Source organism: Nymphalis io, chromosome 1 (assembly GCF_905147045.1).
Source record: "Nymphalis io chromosome 1, ilAglIoxx1.1, whole genome shotgun sequence".
Lineage (NCBI taxonomy): Eukaryota > Metazoa > Arthropoda > Insecta > Lepidoptera > Nymphalidae > Nymphalis > Nymphalis io.
In genome coordinates, this window is record NC_065888.1 from 9,027,249 (window position 1) to 9,048,630 (window position 21,382).

Consider the following 21,382-nt stretch of genomic DNA (forward strand, 5'->3'; position numbering starts at 1 on the left):
TTAATGTTTCTCGAACCATGAGGTCCTCCAGACTGATTTCGGCCACGGCGGCCAATCTCAAGAAATATTAACCAACTGCACAGGACATAGTATAACGCACAAGCGCGTGCAAACACAGGTGCACTATCTATTCCCTAACTCTCATAATCCAATGGGACGGCAATCCGACACGATCGGAAAGAGTTCAGGCGCAGGACCAACAGCTTTACGTATTTCCTGAGGCATGGAAGTGTACACACTACCAACTTCCAGACTCCGGGCTGCTACTGAGAATTTTCGACAGAAAAACCCCATAACTTTTATTTGTCCGACCTGGGATTTGCACCCAGGACCTTCGGGTTTACGGTCTTTTATCTAGCCACTAGACCGAAAAGGCTGTTATTTTCGAGCCATAACGTACATAAGGATATCCATATTATTTGTCTTGATGCTAAGAATGACACTTTGAATTGGTAGATTGAGTAAAGATGAAAAAGAAAACTTAACGTCTCTCTTAAAATAATTTTCAGTAGATTAAGCTTCTCGATGATATATAATCATATATCATCGAATATCTTATAAAATCTCTCTCTTAATATAATATGTCCCTTTTGTGAATTAAAGGATGATGAGAGGGTACAGTGAATCATCTCATTGATCCGGATCATGTAGGATATTACGGTTCTAAGAAATTGAGAAGAGATGTTGTTATTGAAAGGATCAAGTACTATCTAATATATAAACATTTAGGTACAATATATTTATAAATTCTTATTTATTGTTTCTGAAATAATACAATAATCTATTTTCCCATTGTAAATATAATATTTGTATTCCAATGACAAAGCTAGACGTATTTTGTTATCGTAGCCAATAATACAAGTCTATGGAGCTGGTTAAAAATAAATTTTTATTTTTTAAGTTAATTGTTATAAAACGCTCAAAAGGCTAAAGAAAGTGAAATTTTTGTACACAAATATACGAATATTATCAAATAAGTTGTGATTTAAAATTAAATTTGATATATTTCAAATTAAATTATGATTATAACGGAATTGATTTTTTAACTTTGTCAAATTATATTGAGATTTTATAATATACCTAGTCAATAATATTATAATTACTTTAATGATGAACTATGTAGTAATTTCCACTTATTCATTATATAAATTCATTTTTATAAACCAATAAAATTATTATAAAATAACTCGAGCATAAAATCTATAAAAAAACCGATATGTTCATCATTATTGACTAAAATAATGTTGAAAAAATATTGCGAAATAGCTACAAGAAATTATAAAGAGCATCGCGTGTTTGGTGCAAACGTTTTATCACTTTATTAAAAGCTGATATTGTGAAAGCAAAGTGCTCGTAGCTAGTAGCGCTTCGTGCAAAAATATTTTTCATTCGTTACCCTAAAGTTCCTATCACATTCTTTGAAATTTCTCTTTTATCAAGGAATCTCTTTATGATTTTAAGCGTTTTTCAATTAAACTATTTCAAACGAATGTATCGTTTGAAAATGTTTTATAAAATATCTAATTTTTCTATAGCTCGTAGCTTAATTGTTGAGTAATTTGAGATATAAAACCGTTAAAATATTTCAATGAGATTCATGATTAAATCATAATTTAACCGTAGAAAATACTTTGATTTGTATTCATATAGTGTTTGTCGAGCTGGTTTAGGGACTTATTCGTTTGGACTTTTACTTTTTTATTCGCTTGATTCGCGACACAATTTTTCACTTTCTTCTGGGAATACTGTCAGTTTCGGGCATATACTATCCAATATGTTAGATACTATTACTTATGTTGAATTTTATTAAAGTTATCCACAATTGAATATTGCCATTGGTTTGCGTAATTGTGAAGTGTCTCTTAGAAATGTATTTTTATCGATAAAAATGTTCTCACAAATAATATGTGTGCTTAAAAATATATTTTCTAAGAAGGAAAGAAACCTTTTAGTTTTATTACGTGGGTATAATATAGAAGGAAATTTTTTATTAAATTTTTCATCTATACAAATTAATAAAATTGAAGTGTCTGTCAGTGATTTCAAAATAATTGCCTCTTTTTATGTTATAAAATCCTTTATAATAATTGCCTCTTTTTATGTTATATGACTAAGTGCCAGTTAATAAAACCATTTTATTTTTTTTCGTCTGTTCATCTGTCTGTCTATTGTTTTCATATATTCTATATGTTCGGTGTAATCTTTACAAATACAAATAACCTATTTATTGTACGGAGTATTTTAAGGTATAGGCTTAGTTTAAATTTCATCAAAATTAAGTAAATTATTAAATTTTATAACAACTTACAGTTCACGTACGTATTTTTGTAACAAAAATACTTACTTTTTAAATGTCCGTATTAATAAATACGGAAATTTCAAAGCAAGGATTTTTCCAACGGTACGAACAAATACGTAGCAGTCTAGCCACTAGACTACTGCTGCTTTCTAATGTTTTATTGAAATGAGCATTATTACAAGAAAATAATAATTTTCATAAATTAAAATGGCAGCTTTTGAAGGATTTTCATTCCAAAAACTGATTTTTAACGCTAGCAAAGGTGCGAGTTCAGTTAGTATCCAATAAAATATAGTTAATTACTGGAGTATTTTATTTAAAAAAGAAAAACAATGAAACGATTTTGGCAAAATTATTAACTCTTTTCATTTAAATTCAAAGCAATTTAGTACAGTGATATCATAATCAATACGAGAATAGAATTAATTCAATAAATAATTTCTTAATAATAAGCTTCAGTACCCATTTTTCATAAAATCTCTAACATCAACATGACATGCGATCATGCACATATTTTTCATTCAATCGCGTATAAATAAGGCTAAGGTGAACATAAAAGTGTACGCTGCGAACAGATTCTTTGCATCCCCGAGGATTTGTATCTCGTCTCCCCGCAGCGAGAGACGTGTTTTGAATAACCGTTTCTATCTAAAGAATTTCGTATACACTACCTGGGAAACTCTATTTGAAGATTTGCTATGCGTGATCTACATAAAGGAGTTTAATATCTCGCAAAGATTATCAATAAATATCACTTTCGTGAACGCTTAACAAACTATGTTCGTAATAATTTATATAAAGATAATATTACGTCTTACGGAACCACACGAGTGGACAGAGAATACGAGGTTATGAAAGGTTACTGAAGAAAATAAATTGGGGTTGATATATTATCCCTATGGAGTCGCACACGGAATGAGACACATTGAAATATGATTGCTGAAAGCTACCAAATCCAAGGCGAGATAAATAATTTTCGCGAGTAAATATCAGCTCTACGGCAACGTTCGTTTATATGTCTTCGTTTTATTTTAAGTAATAAAATGTAGTATTTACACTTATTTTATTTTATATAGTATTTATAAGTAGTAATTTAATTTAATTTTTTCATCTAAATTAAATTGGTGATACCACAAAAACAAAAAACAAAAATTTAGTTTGCTATATCTAAATAAGAAAGGATTTTATAACAATAACGTTAAATCCAACTTCATACAGAACTGCAGCCCGACCGAGCTTTTGTTAGTAGGAAGTTCGATAACAACCACCAAAATATGGAATTAAAAATTCCAGTAGGAACTATTCGTTACTCTTTTTCCTCATAATAATGAGCTTTCGAACTTTGTGGACTTCCACGTCCACAAAGTTCGAAAGCTCAAGCTCAAGCGATGATCACATAAAACAAAGCGATAGAAAGCCTTATAAAAAATATTTGAACTTACTTATAGTCTGATTATATCTGACAGAGGATGCAGTGGATATAATACGGATATGATATTACTAGAAATCAAGATAGAAATAAGTTTTTAAAAAGAGATAAATCAAAATAACAATACAACAATAAAGTAAACATATATCGACACGTACAATTTACAAACAAAAATAGAACAAAGGAATCAAAACTTAGCAACTGAAATATTATTTATTAGATATCCGCAACAATCGAGAGTCCAAGCAGAGGTGTCTTAAAGCCAGCCTGGCCGGCCGATGAGCTCGGCAGGGCCAGTCCACACTATGATGATCATCACGTGATCAAGTCGCGCCGCTAGGCCACGCCCCGTCGGAAGACATTCCTAACAATATCATAATACGTCGTACCTGTATTATATTACTAATTAAAAACATCGAAACGATATAAATCTTTCATAATAAAATGGATAAATATACAGTCGATATTATAGAACAAAAAAGAATCATATCCCCCATTGTTCCGTATAAAATATGAGGGTACAATAAACTCACCTACTCAAAAGGACTGTCCAGTAAACACGAAATTAAAATTATGTGCGCTTAGAATGAGCCATACAACAACAATATTGCGATTTGTGACAGCGATCCCTGAAAATCGGAGTCCGTGACGATAAATCGTTTAATTCCACCCCGGTGACTCGACCGATTGCGAGGGGTCAGGCCACCATTACAATTTACTGCGATCCAGTCTCGATATGTACCTGCTGTGACAACAATTGTGTAGTTCGGAACGCCATCCGTTGGACGTCCGATCGCTGATAAGTATGTAGAGCGTCTTCAAACACGAGTATTGATCTTACACGAACAACTTTGACATCGTTTGAGTGAATTCACAGCATACATAGGCAGATATATATTTCAATGCAATCGATTTATGTAATGATCTTTAAAAAATTAATGATAAATAATTCGTTAACTAGAATACGTGTTGGCTTATCAAACTTATGTTTTAATTATTACAAAAGAAACTAAGCATAAAATTGTATTTTCTTTCGTATTTGTTCACGTTCGCGAATAAAATGCAGATTTTATTATTAGCAATTTAAATATATGTTAATAGGCTCTTCCATCTATACCTGTTAAAGGCCTCGAAGCAAAGATTATTTTGCTTGAGTTATTATGCGTAAAACTCTGAAAATCCTCCGGATGCAAGATATTTCAAAGCTTTTAAATGTAAAATTACAAAGGGATACTAATTAATATATAAAGCCGGTAAAAGCCATAATTTATCGTGATTAACAATATATTAAATATTAATAATTAATTCTACATGATATAGATACATAGAGAGGTTTTTTCATATTTATACGTCATTTTGATAAATAGAATAGTTAAAATTTCAATATGAAATTGAACAATTTACTTGTTTTACTCGTGTTGCAATATATCGTATATGATCCTGTCGTAATATCGATGATAAGCTCACGTTTGCATACTTTGTAGCCTCTATTAATCATTATATGGGTTAAATTATTTATTCTTATACAAAATTAATATCTTTTGAAATATTTACTGAAATTTTATTTAATTTTATACTCCGACAACATCTCATTAGTTATTTTACCGCTAATGATCAATGTTTTGTGAAGGTGTGTTATATCAGTGAGACAATAATTTTACAGGTAATTTTAAGATGGTATTGGCAGCGCGTTGACGTTGATATTTATATTTATTTATGTTTATATTCAAGCTACCTAACTAAAAGGGAAAACATTATAAAACTGTCATCATGTTTTTATTTATGGATGGGAGTGTTAGACTATTAGTAAGTGACGGATGAAAAGCGAATGCAATTTATCGAGATGAAAACGTTGGATGTGAAAGGACGTGAATGTATAGAATACGAAACATTTTTATATGTTTATTTTGCGAGGAAACGAGCATACGGGTCACCTGCTTTTAAGTGATTAACGTTATCGAACGAACGAAAGATTTTTTTTAAAGTCGCTCCCGTGACAGACAGGTTGAAATGAAACAGATAATCTTATACGGCCATATAATGTTTAGGAATGATACAATATAAGTCAAGAGGAGGATGAGACATGAAACACATGTTTATAGTAAGAAAGACCAAAAGGTAATGAATGGAATTTGTGAGTCAATTAGTCTTGTACTAGAAATATAAATTAATGTTATAAATACACAGTAGATATATTAATATTTAACAATAATTAACTGCCTCGTTGGTCTAGTGGCTTGATGTAAGGCCGTAGACCCGGAGGTCCTGGGTTCAATTCCAAGGTCGGCCCAATATAAAGTTATTGGGTTTTTCTGTCAGAAAATTCTCAGTAGCAGCCCGGAGTCTGGAAGTTGGCAGTGTGTGTACACTCCCGAGCCTCGGAAAGCACGTAAAGCCGTTGGTCCTGCGCCTAAACTATTTCCGGTCGTGTTGGATTGCCGTCCCATCGGATTATGAGAATAAGGGAATAGAGAGTGCACCTGTGTGTGTGCACACACTTGTGCACTATAATATCTCCTGCGTAGTTGGCTAATCTCTTTTAAGATTGGCCGCCGTGGTCGGTTCGAAAAGCGAAATCGATTTGAAGGACATTATTATTATTATGTTAATAGTTCCGTACTTAGTATGTTTTACTTTTCTTATATATTCATACATCAAAAAATAAAATATATCACTTATTTCCTTACCATTTATTAAAAAACGAGGGAAATGTCATTCAAAAGGTACATATATGTGCAGTAAACCGAGTTGGTCTATCGTTAAAAATAACGGTGGTAATTACGATACTGAATTACTACAATACGTCAATGCGACGAATTACACAGTACAATACTTTTTTAATTATTTAATAATAATGAGTTACTTTTTAGTTTTCGAATATTTATTTTAGTTCAAACAAATTTTAATTTAATAATAAGCATGTTTTATTTATTTAATTATCGGTTTTACGTACTTGAATTATGATTTCATATCCGAGCTGTTGTATATCAACTAATGATATGTTTATGTTAAATAAACATACATATGATATCAAAGAGGTGACACTGACGTCTTATTAGAACTTAGCGTGTATTAATATCTCACAAGAAGATGTCGGACTAAGGCCTTAGAGAATCCACTATTATCTCGTTCTCCCCATTGCCCATTAAATATAAATATTAAATTTACATTCAGCAACTTGAGCTACCTACTGTTTTGTTCAACTATTTTATATTATATATGTGCCTGTAACATTGTAGTTACCCTTACACCCTTATTCTTTGGGGGTTTGAGTAACTTTTAATATATTGTTTTGAATATAATGATCACCATCTTACTATACTTTATAGATAAAATTACATCTGCATATATAAATGTCGTGTATAATTTTTCGTATAAGCTTCGTGTTCAGACCAATGGTATAGAAGTCGTAGAATTTCACATAATACTTGATGTGATACAGATTGTTGTGAATGTATTATGTGAAATATGATATAATATTTCACCAATATACAGTTAGGTTAAAGTACCTTTATACATCTGCCACTAGAATGAAATATTTAAGTGAACAATGTTACGTCTTATCCATCACAAATATTATATATATAATATAGCGTGATATGTAATCATCTTAAAGTGCTTAAATTTGTATAAAAAGATTAAGACCAAATCAAAACAAAAAAAATCAAAGTCCAAGTAGATATCGATGGATATAAATTACTTAAAATGTATAAATACTTAAATTAGTACTTATAAATACAATGTTGCCAGTTTCACAGCCAGATCTGGCATCTTAGTTTAGTTCACAATGTTACAAGAACTTTGCCTAAGTCGTATTTAACTTGTGTGAACACAGCCTGTGTCATAACCGCATACCAACAAATTTTGACAGTGTATTCTTAACTACAACTTCAACTGACAGTGTTGTATAAACAGGGTTAAGAATTAAACTTGCTTTTGAAATGATTGTTACGAAATACGATAAATTAATAATTAATAATTTTTCAAATAATATATTTTAGACACAAAGACAGAACTTGTTTTTTTTTAGTAAGCATTGTTTCAAAAATAATAAATTTAACTTGTCTTGTATGAAAAACGACTTTAGCTTACTTTTAGTGAAAACGTTTCTTAGACTTACCTTTAAATTAGGAATTATGGACACTAATCTCACTTCATGTAGTAGGCACAATTCTTCATTGAGGTCTGAAACTGCCTGAAAGTAATATTGTTTTACAATTATTACCGGTGCTCTGTTTTCTAAAAACATTAATATTTATAAAAAGAATATAAAAGTACAAGACTATTCAAACAAGAGAAACAACAAACATGTATGTTGGTTAATTTAGCGACCATTTCTTGTCGGTTCTGTCAACATTGCCATTAGTTAAGCTAATAAATTGCAATGTATGTTTGTATTCAACTTATAATGTAAATATAAAATCGTTTTTAATCAATCATAATGTCTATTCGCTATTTTTATCAACTTACAGTCTTTGTGTGTTTGGCTGTGGTATCATTACTCCCCAAGAAAATAATCCGATAGTATTAGTTGGCTGAATGTTGAATGGTTTTGTTTCATACAATGGCTGTTGTGAATTTGTTAAGCTTTTTAAAGAAATCAAACCCACTTCTTGTTGGGGATAGCGTGTCAAGCGTCGCGTGTCTAAATTTAAATATAACAATATTATTATTATAATGCTACGGCTTAATAATATTTTAAAATTAAATAAAAGCGCTAAAATAAATGAAGTTTTTAAAATCTATTATTATTTAACATTTTAATTATAAGTCATAACAAAGTAATTTTATAAGCAAATGTATGCCATATTTATTAATTCATCGACGTCAATTATGGTCGGGTATTTGATCTCAACCAAATATACCCAGACCTTCACGTTGCGTGAATGATTAGATTTACATATTAAAATTTTATAACACAGTTGCAATGTGAATAACTGAAAGCGTACATCTTTATTTGGGTAGTTAAAGTCTTAATTTAGTAACTGCTGGACTACTAGTGGAATTAAATCAACTGTTGTTAGTTTATTTGTTGATATGAGTTATTATGTTTATAAATACTTGTAAAATAATTAATGCCTTTCATTGAATGTTATAATTATTTAGTTACACACACACATACATGTTACACTCAGTATAAATATATTTAATGAATTGATATTATTATAAATATGAAATTGAAAATTATAAAAGGTGAAATAAGTATTTTATCCCGTACTATTTTTTAAGCAATTATAGATATACATTCGCGAACCGATTCATTCGTATTTATGTATTCGTATCGTATTCGTATCGTGAACCACACTCCGCGTAATCATTTTTAAAGATAAAATAAAAAGAAATACTGTGTTTCATTGATATATACGTATATGATGTCGCTTATTTTTCTGTAGACGTTTTAGAGATTTTCAAATTTCTTATATATTTTTTTCTTCCACTATGTTGATATATTAAGATATATCTCAAAGAATGTTTAATATATATGTACGTAAAATATGTCTGTCTTCAAACTATAAACTAAAATAATAAAGAATCTCGATTTCAATTATAATTTTTAATATATCATGAGTATATTAAAATGGTACGCTAGAATATCGATCGAATTTTACCATGTAATAAATTTTAATAGAACGTCGGTTGAAGGAATCAGTACAAGCCCGTCGGGATAGGTACACTTAATTAGCGTTTAACAGTTATTCTAGTGATAAGAAATTATGGTTCTTATTGCTGAGTAATTACAGATACAAATAACATAACAAGATTTAGTTATTCTGGTTGATTTTAAGTACTATATTTTTAGAATGGCATAAAAGTATATTGTTCGCCTGATTGTAAATGTAATTTGTCTGGTACTGCAACTAATATAAACTACTCCTTGTATGATTAATGTGCCGCCAATAATGAAATCTGAGTTTTTTTGTTCCTCGTGCCTGTAATTATTGAAATACAACAACACAAAATATTAATAGTTGGAGTAAAAAAACTGATTGACGGGACAGGACCATAAGGTGGTACCGATCAAATATTAGTATGCATTTTGTTAAGTTTTCTAGAATTATTAATATTAGTAACTAATAATATTCGCATCCACCCATTTCCAATAGTAATGGGTTAACCTCAACAAAGGCCCGACTAAAATCATGGCATTATTGATGAAGCATCACTATGCATGCATATCCATTAGCGGTTAGACGTTACGAACGCTAATACTTACCATACTTGATTGTGGTTTCCAGGCAAAGCCATGACTTAATAAAATCGCTTATATCCTTAATAGCTGAAATAGTACTCAGGTCAATACAAATTAACACTATAAACACCGCCAAAAGATAAGGTTAGGATAAGGATGATAGATGGAGAATTATGAGGAAAACTCTCAAAATAATCATTTCGCTTGTTTTTAAGAGTATTTTAAAAACATAGTTCGGTTTAGGTTTTCTATTTTTATACTACGCTACATTGACGATTTTGAGGACAATGCCATTTAAATGTATACAAACCTAGGAGATTAATCAATCGTTTGTATATTATTCACGTTCTTCGGGGATTATGAATCGATTTCTCGATAAGAGTAACATTCAAATTTGAAGAAAAAATATCATCCTAAGCACTGAAATAAAGGTGAAAAATTGGGAGATTCATTCGACTGTCTTATTTCAGAAACAAATTTCTACCTCTAATTCGGGTTCTATATACTATAATTTTAAATAAAAAAATAATGATGTTACAAAAATAAAATCTGTTTTTTTTTATTTTAGTTTGAAATGGAATTAAACTAAGAATTAAACAATATCTATATATATATGAAATATATAATATAATTAAAACATATTATAAATTTTACTGAAACCAAATTATAATCATCATTATTATAATTATAATAAAGTCTAAGAAACCTTCTTGGGCGAGGATTATTTGCGTACGGATTACTTCCCAAAGTTTCATAACAATCCAATATGTTGAGGATAAACGTACACATATATCTGTAATATTGCAGTTTGCTTCAACTGTTCTAATTAATAATAAAATCGTAATATTTGACTATAAATTCTTGGATGGTAATAATAACCTCTTAAGGTTTAAGAGAGCAAACTCAAAAGCGTTCGAAGACGAAAATTAATTTCACGGCCAGTGACTGCGCTTCAGAACTCATCTCGATAGTACATTCTACGAGAGGGAACATTAATCATCACTAGTAGAAATTGAACTATTTTTCTTTCTTTAATGTTCTGAATGAATTGAAACAAAAACAAATCGTTTCTCCTACATTTTTATCGATAAAATATTAACGGAAAACTTATTGTTCTAAAATATTAAACTTTAGGTCGTTGATTATTATTATATACCATTAATTAAACATAATAATTTAATATTAACAATGTAAAAAGACCAAGCAATTATCTTCATATTAATTTGACATCAGATATCGTGAATTAATAGAACTTAATCGACATACAGTTGAAATTTTCTTCAGAACTTTTTAATAAGTCTTGAGACGAGCGACGTAATCTCTCTCCTTTTATCGGCTACTATACAACATTTTCTTATATAACTAATATTTTTATAAAATCGTTGTTCTTTAATTACTAAGCAAACTAAAATATTTAATCTAAAAAATGCAATAAAAAGTATTACTATTGTTGGCCAAGGCATTGGAATCCTTAAGACACTTAAGCACTGATTATGACATAATGTTCTCTTGATAGATTTCGGCCATGGTGTTCAATCTCAAGAGCATTTAGCCAATTGCGAAGGATATATTAGAGTTAACCAGTATGTGCGCTAAAATAAATGCACTCTCTATTCCTTTACGCTTATAATCCAATGGGATGATAATCCGACACGACCGGAAAGAGTTGAGACGCAGAAGCAGCAGCTTCATGTGCTTTCCGTAGATTGCGGTTTACCTTATCAAACACCACTGTGTTCCATGTATACTTGGGCTTTGTGAAAGCTGTGTGCGTAGGTACCACCTAATTATAACATATTCTACCATCAACGGGCAATATCTAGTATTATTGAGTTCCGGTTTGAAGGGCATTTGGTGTTTGTGATTGGGCATAACATCTTATTTCCCAAGGTAGGAAGCACATTAGAGACATAAGGGATGGTTAATATTTCTTACAATTCCAATGTCTATGTGGTAACCATTTGCCACCAGGTGGACCACGCCCAATGTATAAGACGAGATAAAACCTTTGCCCAGTTTAGTTGCTGTTGCTTTTCAAACTTTGTAAGGCATTAGGGCGTTCTATTTACGCCATTGTTATTATTACTTTATCTTTATTTCTTTTGTATTTTGTACCAGACAAAGGTTTTATAGGACTAAACAAAATTATGACGTACATTATTACGTTGTGATAATATTTTAATATCTTTGACATTAACATTGTCCATTGAAAAATAAATCTTCCTACTAAAAATAGCTCATATGGGAATCTGCGTACTGGTACGTATTTAAAAGTAATAAGAAGGGTTATCGGAAGTTAAATACTATGGATTCTAAGAAAATAACAATGAATTGTCTTCGAGAGTTGGAGCATCTCTAGTGCTGAGTGAACAAAACGTTTCTGAACAATCCCGAGGGATATCCAAGAGCAGTTAACTGGCTCCGTTCCTTCCAGTTTCCTTTAACAAAACGCTGCGTGTTTATTCGCTGACATGAATGAAATCTTTTCATTTTTAAATACCATAGAATTACGCTATTCTTAGACGTCTCAACGGTGTTCAAGAATCAATTTTCAGAAAACCACTTTTAATGTATTAAAGTTTAATAATAATAATAATTAAATGTATATATTTGAATTTTGGACACCTTACAAACTTTACAAGTTTATAAATTGAAAGATACCCTAAATTTACTTATTTGTTTTTATCTTTGTTCGTATAATAAAATTAAAGTATTCTTTGATTTTTAGAATTACTTATATTTTCAAGAAATGTAAGATAATTTGTGATAGATACCTTACGTTTTACTTCAATTATTTGTTTATTTGTTTATTTGTTTATTTGTAAGTAAGTGAAACAAACAGCATATTTTATATTACATAAAACTTATAAAAACCTTAAATAACACACATGCCAATACAGTTTCCACAAATAATTAATCTGGAAGTGAACATATATATAAAATAGATAAAACAGTAAAATTAAATGTATGGTAATTAAAAAAAAAAAAAAAAAACTAACAAGTGTAAAAATGTATATAAACCAAACCTATATCATGTGAAATATGAAAAAGGAAAAAAAAAAAGTTAATAACAAATCTTAATCTAATTATTTTAAGTATTTTTAAGTATCGAGTTAAACTTACCGAGACCGCTGCTGAACAAATCTATGTGGTTATATTTATCGTTATAGTTGCTACACGATCTTACTATAAAACTATTTTTGTAATAATTTGTTTGATGATTTGGAGTTGCGAAAGTGGCTTTGTACCGAGCACTTAAGCGAGGACAGTTAAATAATATTTTATTTAGGAGATAAGGCGAATCTATAAGGCTGTTAATAATTTTAAATAGAAACAATTGGTCTCTATGTTCTCGTCTAGTTTTCAAGGACAGTAGAGTAGGCAAATCGTGACCAAATTTATATTTTAATTTTTTAATAAATAAATTTATTTTGAATTGTTTCGATTGCTTGAATATACTTAGCATAACATGGATTCCATACAGTCGATGCATATTCCAAGTGTGACCGAACGTAAGCATTATAAAGTATAATGTGTGTATTAGGGTTCCTAAAGTCAGTACCTTGCCTTGAGATGAAGCCCAACATTTGGTAAGATTTTAAAGTAATTTTTTCAATATGCTTATCGAACACGAGTTGGCTATCAAGGTGTACACCAAGATCCCGTACCTCAGTTACCCTTCGCAATTTAACACCAAACATTGAATAACTGAAAGAATGTTGCATTTTTTTTCTTGAAAATGTTATAATACAACATTTAGCCAAATTTAGTTGTAAACCATTAGATTTGCAGTACTGTCCTAACCTATTTAGATCATTTTGGAGTTCGATACAATCCTGGTTATCCCTTATAACTTTGAAAATTTTTGTATCATCGGCATAGAGTAAAAACTGTGAGTTTAAGAAGCAGCATGTTAAGTCATCGATAAAGACGTTAAATAATAAGGGACCAAGGTGGGAACCCTGAGGCACACCGGATGTTATAGGTACAAAAGTAGAAGTAAACCCTTTAACTGCGACAGCTTGAGTACGATCACGAAGGTAGGATGTCAACCATCGCAAAAGATCGCCGTGTACACCGATGTTTTCTAGTTTTTTTTGCAACAGATTATGAGAAATTTTATCAAAAGCTTTCGAATAATCGGTGTACACGGCATCTACCTGGTGACCATCTTCCATAGCTTTCAATACTATATCAAGAAATTCGCAAAGATTTGACTCAGTTGAGCGTTTATTGATGAATCCATGTTGATTTGGTATAAGTAAAGGCCTTAATAATGGAAACAAGGTATCAAAAATAATTTTTTCAAACATCTTAGGAATCACAGACAATTTTGAAATGCCACGGTAGTTTTTAACATTATTTTTATCGCCTTGTTTAAAAATAGGTGTGATTAAAGATCTCTTCCACTCCTTTGGCATACAACCCGTGTTCAAGGACTTTGTAAAGAGAATAGTTAAAGGAGTGCAAAGTGCCTTGCTGCAATTTTTTAGAAAAATAGGATGTAGGCCATCTGGGCCGCTACCCTTAGATATCTTCAGCTTTGAAAGATAATGCTCTACTTTGTTATTAGTAATTTCAATTGAATTTATTATTGTCTGATTGCAAGAGTTGTTAGACGATATGATCGACATGGACCCTGAATCCAATTCAAAAACAGAATTAAAAAAGTGATTAAACATATTCGAGATTTGTTGTCCATCAGAACTGAATTCATTATTATAATATAAAGTATCCGGCAGAATGTTATGACCTTTCTTAGATTTTATGAAAGTCCAGAAATGCTTAGAATTAAAACATATATTCAGTTCTGCTCTCTCTACGAATAAATTGTAACAATCAGTTTCAATATTTTTTGTTTGAGCCCGAAGGTCCGAAAATTTATTGTAATCATATATTCGTCCATAAATTTTCCACTTCCTATGCCATTTTAATTTTTTATTTATTAAGGTAATTAGTGTCCGAGAATACCAACAAGGATATTTGTTGTTTTCAGTAATTACTTTTGATGGAATAAAATGTTGTATGATCTGGTCCACGATTTGATAAAACATATCAACTGCTTCGGTTATATTTTTATTATTTAACTGAAGCTCCCAATTAACTTTGTTTAATTCAGCACCAATAACCTCATAGTCAGCCTTATGATATAAACGAACAATACGCCTATTAGGTCTTAAATTCCTTTCAATTGAACAAATATCTATCATAAGACAGAGAGCAGGGTGGTGGGCATCCTCTGGTTCAGATAAAGGGGCGGTACGAGATACATCACAGTGTAAATTTGAAAGAATTAAATCCAATAACCTACCGTTTACATTAAGAACGTGATTAAACTGACGCAAGCTTGTAAAATTTATAAATGCAGATAACTGATATGTTATAACATCCACAGAAGGATTTGAAATATTAAGAGAGCTGTTATCATCACTATATAACCAAACCGATTTACGTATGTTAAAATCACCCACCATCACAATGTCTTGATATGGATGATGAATAATTAAGTCAGAAACAAACTCGAAAAATTCCAATTGTGACTCAGCCTGGTAACAATTTTGTGGAAAATAGCAACAGAAAAGAAGTATTGACTTATGTGGTAAATTGTGCCGCAATATAATTTTTAAGTATGTAATATCGACATGAGGATGAGTTGGTAAAAATTCTTTAATACACATGTCTACAGAAAATTCCTTACGAATAGCTATTAATGTTCCACCCCCTCTCTCCATATCAAGACAGTCATATTTACGGTCATTACGATATACAGTATATCGGGTATCAAATAATTCCTCGTCAAAAATACCTTCCAAAAGCCACGTTTCTGTTAGGCAGATAATGTCATAGTTATGATTTAATACATTAAGATAAAATTGTTTTGTCTTAGTACGTAAACCACGAACGTTGTGGTAAAAAATATTCAAAATCATGGCGGATATAGAAAAATATACAAATTTGCATTCTGTTTATTACGAATTATCCAATTAAAGTTTTCGAATAACATTATCCAATACTTAAGTAGAGTACTTATATCTGAGCAATTACCCCTAAGCGTATTATTATTAAATAGAAGAAGTACAATTAACTTATCACTAGATTTAGACTCATAACCACCGACAAGCACAGCAATCTCATCAAATTTAACTCGATTATACGGTATAAAGTATGATATAATGCAAAGAATTACATAAAAAATATAAGAATATAAAAAATATAACGATTGCCTATAATAAATTAAGTAAGTAAAAAAAATATTAAATAACGAGTTAACGCTTATGAAATTTTTTTTAAAGATTCCTCAGATGTAATGTGGAGTACCGGCGAGTTATCGGTTCTTCGTACCATAATCGTGCAATTCCGGACCCAACAATAGACATAACCTTTTTCCTTAGAAAGACGTTTGGCTTCTCTCAATAATGCTTTGTTACGCGTGGAGAGGTGATCATTAACATATATTTGATTTTGCACCCCTGGAAATCCAATGTCAGACGCCTTGATGCTTCCTAATTTGCGAAGTGATGACAAGAAATCATCCTTTTTATACCGAGACTGCATCTTCACAATAATAGGTTTAGGCTTTTTAATGTCTAAATCATTTTTGGTGGCTACTCGAGTAACAAAGTCAATGTCAGTGTCAGGGCACAATTTAAAGTTTGATCTTTCAGCAAGTAATTTAACTATATTTATTAAATTCTCACCCTTTTTTTGAGGTATGCCATTAATCTGTATATTAGAGCGCCGAACCCATTGCTCATTCTTACAGTGGCTTTCCTTTAAGTCCTTGATCGATGTCTTTAAGTAATTAAATTCCGCTTGCAAACTATGGATTTTAGATAATTCGACCTCAAAATTATCTATTCTTTCATTAACACTTTTTACAGATGACTCGATGTTTACAATTCTTTCAGTCCACTTCTTGACCGTATCAGTAACTTTTTTCAATTCCTCAGTTATAAAAGTTTTGAATGACTCGATAGTTGAGCTTAATCTATTAAAACGCTCATCGAAATGAGACATTAAAGAGTTTGCATCAACGTTTAAAATAGAATGCTGTTGAGACGCGGTCAGCTCCTGGGGACTGCTTTGACCAATCTTTTTAGAAATTTTACAATTAGGACACTTCCATTTGGCCTTATTCATTGGCAACATTTTCTTAAAATCACCTTCTGATAATCCAATACATTCGTGATGGAAGTTACCTTGACATCTAACGCATTTAATAGATACTTCAGGTTTTAACATATCCATACATTGTTTACAATCCATTTTGTTTTATAATGTGAGGCAGGTAAACAAAAAGAAACACTGCATAAGTATTACTTTGCTTAATAAAAATGTCACGTCCAAAACGTCGTAAGCGCCGTGTATTCCGTGTCGCTTACGCGTTTTATACAACACACTGGCCACTCCACTAGTTTACACCAATTATTTCGATATTTTCGTTAATTTTAAGTTTTAATGTTTATTATTTTAGTTTTTATCAAGCACATATAAACTTGAGTATCTAATACACTTTAAAATAGTTGTTCACTTCAAAAATATATCTTTTAATTTGTTATAATTAATTAATTAGTACGAATGGGTAGACGACGTATTGTTTTGTCGACGTAAGATCGAGTATGAGAATAAGAATTATAATGTGAACTAAGAATTATAATGTGAAATAAGAATTATAATGTGAACATAATATCTACATGGATCTTAACTCGAACTAGCATACATTGGAGCTACATAAGTACTGAGATGCAACTAACTTTACATTTAATCTACTTACTTTAACTGCTCTAGCTCAGCAAGGTAAACATTGCGAAGAAAACTGTATTGTGTTAGAAGGTATTATGTAATATGTGTCAATAAATATGAACTTATTATACTACAAATAAATTTTAATTAACAAGACTTTATATCAACTATATTAAATTTTGATGTTGTTATGTAATGGAAACCATGTTAAAAAACAATGCTGATTCATTGACTGATGGCTTGGACACCGTAAACATTATTTCATTATGCTTTGTCTTTGCATATCCCTTACTCGTTACAATATTCAAGCACTCTGCTATAGTTTCTATTTAATAATACTTTTGGTGAATATATAGTGGCAAGCTACTCTTCGCTAGTGAAAATCATTTACTGGTACACAATTTTTTTTAACCGGTTTGAATTATCATCGAAGGTATAAAAGTCTACGTAATATTACTACTATGTAATAGCTTAATATAATCGTAATTGGAAACTCATTAAAACTTTAAATATCACGTTTTATATGATGCCATTTAAATATAAGTAATCATTGAACAAATTGGTTAAATGCCATAATGGAGAACATTGAACATATTTTTTATGAAATATAAAAATAAAACTCACTGTCCTGGTAATCCATGACTGACATGTGGTGTGCTGTGTTTTAACAATATCGAGAATCGATTGAAAGAGATTCCATATCATCACGTAAAAAGTAAAATAAAATATTTTTTTACTAAATTCAGTCCACTCAGCTAAAAGGATTCTTATTTTTCAATCATTAGATTTTGAAACAATCTAGTTTAATTTTTTAAGCATTTTGCTTATATCAAGAAATATAATTAAATTTGCCTTCTCAGCTGAGTTCCAGTTGAACCTGGATCACTTTTAATTAATCATTCTCTTGTCTTTTCCTCATCCATTTTAATTCTATAAACTTTTCAATTCTATAAGGCATAGACAGCCATTTTTTGTTAATTTGATTGATAATATTTCATTAGCTGTTTTTTTGTGAATTTTGGAGAAATAGATTCAGATTATTAAATTATAATTATAAACGATGTTTTATTTACAGCGTTGAACCAACTGCACAGGACATATTATAATGCACAAGTGTGTGCGCAAACACAAGTGCACTCCCTATCCCCTCACTTTCAGGCGCAGTACTAAAGGCTTTATGTGCTTTCCGAAGCACCGACACACTTCCAACTCCAAACTTTTTATAGTTCGACCTGGGGTTTGAACAATATGAATAGCCGAAGCCGTCATAGGCTTCGGCTATTCGGCTTTATATCTACTAGACTAACGACGCAGTCCGAAATTAAAAATACTGAATAATAAGAAAATTCCCCATTCGATTTTTTATTAAATTTATAAATCTATTAAAAACCAAAATAAAAAATTAAAAATATTTTCCTTCATTAGCAACGACAAATCTTTTGGTTGTATTTTTCAATCTAATTGCAACATTAGGAAAGAAGAATGAGCTATTGAGTCACACTGGCCGGCGCTGCAGCGCTTCGTCGAATTTGTTTTATTTTAAACGAGAACACAATGCTTGGCTTCGATCGCTTTAAGGTTAACTTTTGTTAAAAACACAATGGTTTGTACAGTTTGTACGTCACGTTTATTTTTATATTTTAAATACGTTTCGATTATGTACACGTTTCAATGTACTTATTTACGATATATTTTTCAAAATTCATGAAATATTTTTGTTGTAATATCTTTCATAATATATAATTTATATCACTAAATTATACAAAATATATTTGACTTTAAAGACTTATTATATGAAATACTTTCGACATATACGATTGAAGATAATTCAGAATTTCGTTTGGAAGACATATTTACAGTTGAACAAGAAGTAGGAGTGTGTTCGGGTCGGCAGCGCGACGGATGTATGGGGGAGCTCGTTTAGACAGGATCGGTTTAAGTTAGCGCGAGGGATCACACGCTCCATCGCGTGTAACGCTTCGTGGTATATCCTTATAGAGCACCCCTACTAATTTGAAATAGCGTACTGGAGTCAATGAATTGCTACGAAACAAAAAAAAAGATATTTTATGTCGATAACAAGTTTGATTTATGTATTCTTAAATAAATTTAAACTGTGACCATGACAAATATATGAAAATTACCCAATCATAGTTTAAATAACTAATAAAATATTAAAAATGAACATAAATACTTGTTACGTAAGAAATCTTTTACTTGCGTTATTTTATTTATTACGTTTTGTTTTTAACATTTCCTTGAAATGTTTGTTTCGACAAACTATGCTGTGATCGATAATATTAAAGCATTGGAATGGCAAGCAGAGTGCACGCGAGACTCAACGTGAGTGCATTTTGTCGTCGAGAAAATCGGTGAAGCGTACCCGCTGCATAAACACAAGCCTGGAATTGAACAAATACGCTTTTTCCTGCCAACTATTACGTTTAACTACTAGAAAAAATTGATGTGATTTGTCCTGGATTTCTCATATGTTTTGTCATAAATTTAAAGAGAAATGTTCCAAAATTGTAGCGCGAAATATTTATGTACTAGGTTACCCAAGTAATTCAAATAACAGAATGTCAAGGGAATAATACTGCCACGATATCATTCGGTTAATTGAGTAACGATCTGGTGATTGATTATATCTTCAACAAACACAGATTATAACCTGCCTAGAAACTACTGGCGCAAATTTTGCGTCTTAAGTTATATATATTTATGATAATTTTTTAATATTTTTTAAGATTTTATTAAATGGTTTAGTGCAACCCCTTAGATAGGTACCACCCACTCATCGGATATTCTATCGCCAAACAGCAATACTTACTATTGTTGCATTACGGTTTGAAGGATGTATGAGCGAGTGTAACTACACAAGGGACACAACATCTTCGTTCCCAAGATTGGTGGCGCATTATCGATGTAAGGAATTCTTTTATACTTCTAGTAGTCAGCACTTCTTACATAATAATCATTGTATAATTGTTTAAAGTTCTAATTTTAATAAACTTTGTCTCCCTATTTACTTTCTGCTTCTTATTTTTATTAGATATTAGTGGAAACTTGATTGTTTTATATGTTATTTTATTGTTTATTTCTGTGAGCGATGGTGAATATAACATCGAGTGGTAATGGGCCACCCGCCCGCCTACGTAAAAAATAAATAAACAAAATTAGAAAAAAAACTAACACCGACAATAAATATATATTAATAGGGATTAAACTAATAATTAATTAATACTATTTAAAAAACCAATTAAGATTATATTACGGTTTTATCATTTGTACATTATAATGTATGTATAAAGCTAAAATAATTTACTGTAGTATTTTAAAATTGTACATATTTTATTGTAAGCCCTATTCAGGCGTTCGATATTTAAGTAATAAAAAATAAAAAACATACATAAAGAGAGTGCATCAATGCAAGTCGGTACATGTAAGAGAAGTAAAATATCAGAAATGTCAGTTTTAATCGTTATATAGAAAAGTAGCACATGAAGGCGACATTGAAATTTTATATTACGTATCATTACGTTTAAATAAGTTTTACATGTAAATATTTCGGTGCCTGTGTAAATTTTTTTCACATTTCGTTTCGCGCTCCAGGTTGCCAAACGGTTAGTAACATAATTTTCAAAGTTTAGTTAGCGACAGCCCGCAGGTTTATGCGCATCTGAAGTATTATTTTATTTAAATAATTATTAACGATATAATC

General features: G+C 30.6%; 1 protein-coding gene across 1 annotated transcript; it reads right to left on the reverse strand.

Moving 5' to 3' along the window:
• Nucleotides 1-16,191: 16,191 nt before the first annotated feature.
• On the reverse strand, nt 16,192-17,184 carry LOC126781642 (uncharacterized). Its single transcript, XM_050506582.1, has one exon. It carries the CDS (start codon nt 17,182-17,184, stop codon nt 16,192-16,194), a length of 993 nt encoding a protein of 330 aa, XP_050362539.1.
• Between the last annotated feature and the right edge of the window lie 4,198 nt (nt 17,185-21,382).